The sequence below is a fragment of the Pundamilia nyererei genome, unplaced genomic scaffold (assembly GCF_000239375.1).
Source record: "Pundamilia nyererei isolate P.nyererei 1_Seehausen unplaced genomic scaffold, PunNye1.0 scaffold00115, whole genome shotgun sequence".
Taxonomy (NCBI): Eukaryota; Metazoa; Chordata; class Actinopteri; order Cichliformes; family Cichlidae; genus Pundamilia; species Pundamilia nyererei.
Genome location: NW_005187516.1, coordinates 2,049,354 through 2,054,595, shown reverse-complemented (window position 1 = coordinate 2,054,595; position 5,242 = coordinate 2,049,354). Strand labels below are relative to the sequence as shown.

At 37.7% G+C, this 5,242-nt stretch overlaps 1 protein-coding gene across 1 annotated transcript; it reads left to right on the top strand.

Moving 5' to 3' along the window:
- Positions 1–204: 204 nt before the first annotated feature.
- On the top strand, positions 205–3,182 carry LOC102201735 (uncharacterized). The gene is made up of 7 exons (XM_005742010.2): positions 205–262; positions 701–774; positions 969–1,024; positions 1,359–1,522; positions 1,618–1,790; positions 2,108–2,241; positions 2,580–3,182. Exons 2-7 carry the CDS (start codon positions 708–710, stop codon positions 2,754–2,756), a joined length of 771 nt encoding a protein of 256 aa, XP_005742067.1. The 5' UTR covers positions 205–262; positions 701–707; the 3' UTR covers positions 2,757–3,182.
- The last annotated feature ends 2,060 nt before the right edge of the window (positions 3,183–5,242 follow it).

The following is a 5,242-nucleotide window of genomic DNA, read 5'->3' as shown; positions in this document are numbered from 1 at the left end:
AAAGGGATGTGTGGAATACTCTGTTCAGTCTGCGGCCATCATGACTGAGCTTTGGATAATTTAAAAATAATGATTGGATAATCAATCAGTCGACTTGACTTGCGGTTGCAGCATACATAAGTGAAGCAAAATAAATTCACAGAAAGATTTCCAGGTTTCCTGAAACTACAGTACGTGACGTCATGCTTCTTCTTTGCTCAGAAACGTGTCATTGTCCTCAGGCAGAGAATCACAGTCATTGACAGTAGAGGGACAACTGAAGGTAACAGCTTTTTATTATTTCTTTTATAGCATTGTTACTATAGCACAACCATGACAGGTGACTTTCTTATTCAATTTGATTCATATGAGAGCTTTAATCCAGAATAGTTAATCATAGTCGAGGCTATTTATCTTCTGAATGTATGAACAAAGCAAACGTATCATGTCCTTTCTTTTCTGTGGATAAAAGTAGTTGGTGGCAATGGAAAATTGCATTTATGTTGTTAAAATTCACAAGTCAGTGTAACTTAGTGAAGACGTAAAACTCGTACGAGGAAAGAAGTTTCTTTGTGTTTGATTATGAGACCACTGAGACGTCCCAACTTCCGTATGTACGCATGTAAAAAGGGGGAAGTAATACAGGAAAATGCTTTTTGAAAAGTGCTACAGCAGCGTGCTTATTGATACATGCGTATATGTGCACATTTGTATCACTCAGATCAGCCATGAAGCTGTTTCCACATCATCCTGTTATTTGGTCCAGTTTGTTGGTTTTGTGGTTCACACAATGTGGTAAGTGAAAGAGTAATCACAATGTACACAGACACTCTGTGAACAAATGGGCTATAAGGAATAGCTATGAAAACATTTGACCTTAAATCATTGGTGTTTTTTTTTTAAACAAAAGATTTCCTTTAATATTACTTTAATCAGGGTGGTGTTCAGCTTTATTTCCTTTTCTTCTTCTTCTTCTTCTTTCCCCCAAGAATCTGAGGGCCACACTTTGAATGCCTGTCAAAAGAAAATGGATGACCAGTACGAGGTGAAAATAAACCTATCCTTTTATCTTTGAAAGACCATACAGACATGGTGCTTGTACCATTAGGTCCATAAGTATTTGAACAGTGAGACAGTTATTGTAGTTTTGACTCTGTACACAACTACAGCCGATTTGAAATTAAACAATCAGGAAGTCATTGAAATCCAGACAGGAATTACAATTTTATGTATAAAAATGGCTGTAATGGCTTGCCACTCTTTACTCCAGCACCATTGTGTTGGTGTACAGAGACTGTCCAAAAATGTATGGCTCTAACTAATAAATATAAATATGGTGCGTTTGTTAATGTTTCAATGTTCTGATCTTGTATGTGAAGTTGGGTATGGTTCTCATACGGACTTCAGCTCAGCAGGATTCCTATGAAGACCTTACAGATATAAAGGAGAAGTTTATCTGCCTCCTCTACCCAACAAATGAGCTCAACTGCTCCTGGTCATTCAACACTTTAGAGAAGGATACTAAGCTCTCTGTGTTTATCAGGTATTCTTATTTTTAAATAGAGCTTTATTTACAAATAAGGTACAATAAGCTGAAACACTGCTTTGAGTCTGTATCTCCTCTGTCTCCCCTACCAGCATTTGTGATGATGAAATACTGGTTGAGTCACTAAACTATACTTCTGTGGAAAGAGCTGGATCAGCGTCTTTGATTCTCAGCAATAATATGGCAGAAGTCATCCTTCATTTGAACAAGTCCATGCAGAACAAGTGGACGTCTTACACCTACGTGTATGACATGGACATGCTGGGTAATATTTCAAGACTATTAAGTAGTTATAAATGATAATGCTATAGATCATATTAAAAAAAATACAAATATCTCTCTCGCTTTTGACAATTTTTCTCCATCAGTAATTTAAAAATTTCTGTCCTTTGAGATCTTGAAGGCTGTGACTAAAACTCGGGGTTAGTGCCAAGTACAGGGGGTATGGAGTGGTAACCTGAAGTTTCAGTTCAGACTCCAGTGTATTTCAGCCACAATCTACAGCAGATGTTCAGAATTAAACGTTTCCAGTTATTTTACTAATTGTGCATGTGTGTCTGTGTGTCTGTGTGTGTGAGACAGAGCTCCTTTCTCCACCTCCAAACATCTATGCGTCAGTCAAAGGTGGAGCCCTGGTTGTATCATGGGGTCTGCCTCGCACCAGAGAAGTCGTTAACTCTTATTGTTTTGAATACCAGCTGGACAAAGGTGATCAGGTACAGTATCTCTGATCACGGATCTTTCTCGTGCACATATGACAGGATTAATGAATGAGACAAACTTGGTGAAAAACTCAACTCAGTGAGGACTAAAGTATTTTTAATGTTTTAATTAGAGAAAAACAAAAATGACTTTTTAAAGTAGAAAATGTGAACATCTTTTGATAAATGCTGGTTACATTTTTTTTCCATTCTCAGAAGCAATAAATAACACATTCTGATAGGTTTAGCTGTACTCAATAGAAGTTGAAAGTCAGAGCAGTCTGAGGTACAGAGGAACATTAAGGTAAACCCAAGATTTATTTATTTATTTTTAATGGCTCTTTTCAAAACAGGAACAGCCAATATACTTGATCGCCCACCAGTCTTACAGAGAGCCAGTTTCAGATGCCACACGCACCTACAAACTGAGAATGAGGACACGAATAACAAACACCTGCTCTGGATCATCTCAGTGGAGTGAATGGAGTGATGGTGTTGTCGTGCAGAATGATTCAACCGATGGCTGGTGATCCAGTGTCAGCGACTGGTTGAAGGGCTAGTGTCTGAAAGCCTTAGTAAATGTTATTATTTTTGAAACTTTTCTTTCTTGATCATATTCTTTCTTGGCCCTGTGAAACTGCATTTCGTTGCCCTGTACCTGTGCATGTGCAATGACAATAAAGTTGAATTCTATTCTAATTCTATTCTAGTCTACAGGAATTGACAAAAAGAGATATTTTCTTTAACCATTTCACATATAGTGGCCACTATAATGGACAGCTATTCAAAGACTGTTTTCTTGTATTTGTGTCAGTGTTCATAGTTTACTTGCACATAAACACAACACAGTGTATATTATTTATTCGTTTTCCAAATTCATAAGTCAAAACATATGTTGTCCACAGGTGGACATTTTAAAAAACATTTTAAAACAGTTTTAAAAAAAGTTCAACAATCTGCCTAAAGATGAATAAAAATACTTAAGAAAACAATCCTGATTGAGGTTGTCATAATTCATGCATGAAAGGGTTAAGCAAAGTTGGATGAAAGCTGCTTCCATGTAATATAATGTTTCTTTCTGTTGGTTTCTAAATACAGATGTATGTAAAGTCTTTCTTATCTTTAAAAATGGCAAGGTCTAAGACCCTCACCTTGCGATACTAATAGCTTAATATTAGGATTATTATTAAAAAAAAATGTGAAAAGCAGGTAGTGCTAGAAACCAAGTAACAGTGTAGCGTCCCCACCAAAACATGCTCCTGATTAAACAATCTTCTTCCCCTTTACTCAGGTAGAGCTTCCAAAGACCGGTGTCTTTTGTGGAGACATGACTCTGAAAACTCTAATTCAAGCACTATTTATGCAATCTACATGAGTCCTACTGTACTGTCAAGAGGTCATCCTTAGCTTTCCATGGTTGCCACATTTGAGGGGGTTAGACTAACAGAGCAATATTGTTTTCAAAATAATGAGAATTTCAGCTTTTATGGAAGTTCAGTTTTATTTATGTAGTACTAAATCACAACAACAGTCACCTTGAGGTGCTTTATATTGTACAGTAAAGACCGTACAATAATACAGAGAAACCCCCAAGAACCAGACCCCAAGAACCCCTTTCAGCACATGACACTCTACATTGTCACACATCATTCAAATCTGACATTTCTCTGTGATGACCCACACCACCTTGACTTCTTTTTGGTCTGCTTGAGTGTCAGGTCTTATTTGCTGGCATTGGAAGGCTGATGTGACTGGTTTGTGTGCCAACACTCTATAAAAGACCTCAGAGCTCAGTTGTTTTTATGGCTCTCCTCTCTGAGACACCTTTTTCGATTGTGTTCTTTCTCCAAACAACCTTGCATACACCATTTCTTTGACCGTGTGATGGTTTTGTGTATTGTTTTTGTAATTTGTTATTTCTAGTATTTAATAGAAGTTTAGTTCAGTGCATTTGAGTTTTGGTCTATGGATTTCCTGTTTTATTCTGAAAGTCTGTGTCTCATGTCAATGTCTCTAGTTTTATGTCTCCCTTTTAATTTGTATCAGCTCTGTTCCTCATCTGGTCCTCATTCCCTCATTTTCCTCTGGTACTTATTTTCTGTGTTTTCTTCTGTGCAGGGTCACGTCGTTAACGTCTGCTCACCATCGGTCCTGCCTGTGTGTTCTGTTCCTGTGTCATTTTGAGTTTTGTAGTTTTGGTCAGCAATAAAGCTGAGATTATTCTCTGAGTTTACCTCTGCCTTCACTTCTCCGCCTGCCCGCACACAGAGAGCCTTGACAGATCGTTTACAGCACTGCTTGTATTGACTACACACCATGGTTACACTAAATTTTGATGAGAACTCTCTAAAAGAGTTTTTGAGAACTCTCTTAAACAGAATGCAACAAAGAAAGATTCCTTTCACGGGCCAGTGACCTGGGTGGCAGTTGAGGAACCAAATCCCACAGCTTCAGAACTCTAGCTTACACAATACTGCTTACTCATACTTTGGATGTCATCATTTTGTCCCTTCCAAGGCTCCGAGTAGGACTGCACTTTCACAATTCTGAGTAAAATCCTTTCTCACTCAGTCTCCCGTCATATCATCCATGACCATTATTACTACCATGGCGTATCGACCGAGCTGTATCTGACTTATAGGTGTGCAAAAAACCCACATCTCAACAATGAGAATTTATTTGTTAAAATTGTGTTTTAGCGTTCAGATGTGTTTCTATGCTGCTGTATAGGTGGTAATGATGTAATGATTCAACACCACAGTTACTAAAATCATCTCTGTGTTCACACTTTTCAGTTGTGTGATCTTGTTGAGCACATCATTGGTGCCTTGAGCCAAAGCAGGTTTGAAGGACTAACCTGTCTAGTGATGCGCAGCAAATGTATTATATTTGTTAAAATAGTACTTGAGATGCATACAGTGAGACCCAAAGTTCTATTCTGGACAATAATTTGCATGCAAAAGCCAGGTGCAGCAAAAATGAAAACTCATATATGCAAATTGATGTTTAATTTCTT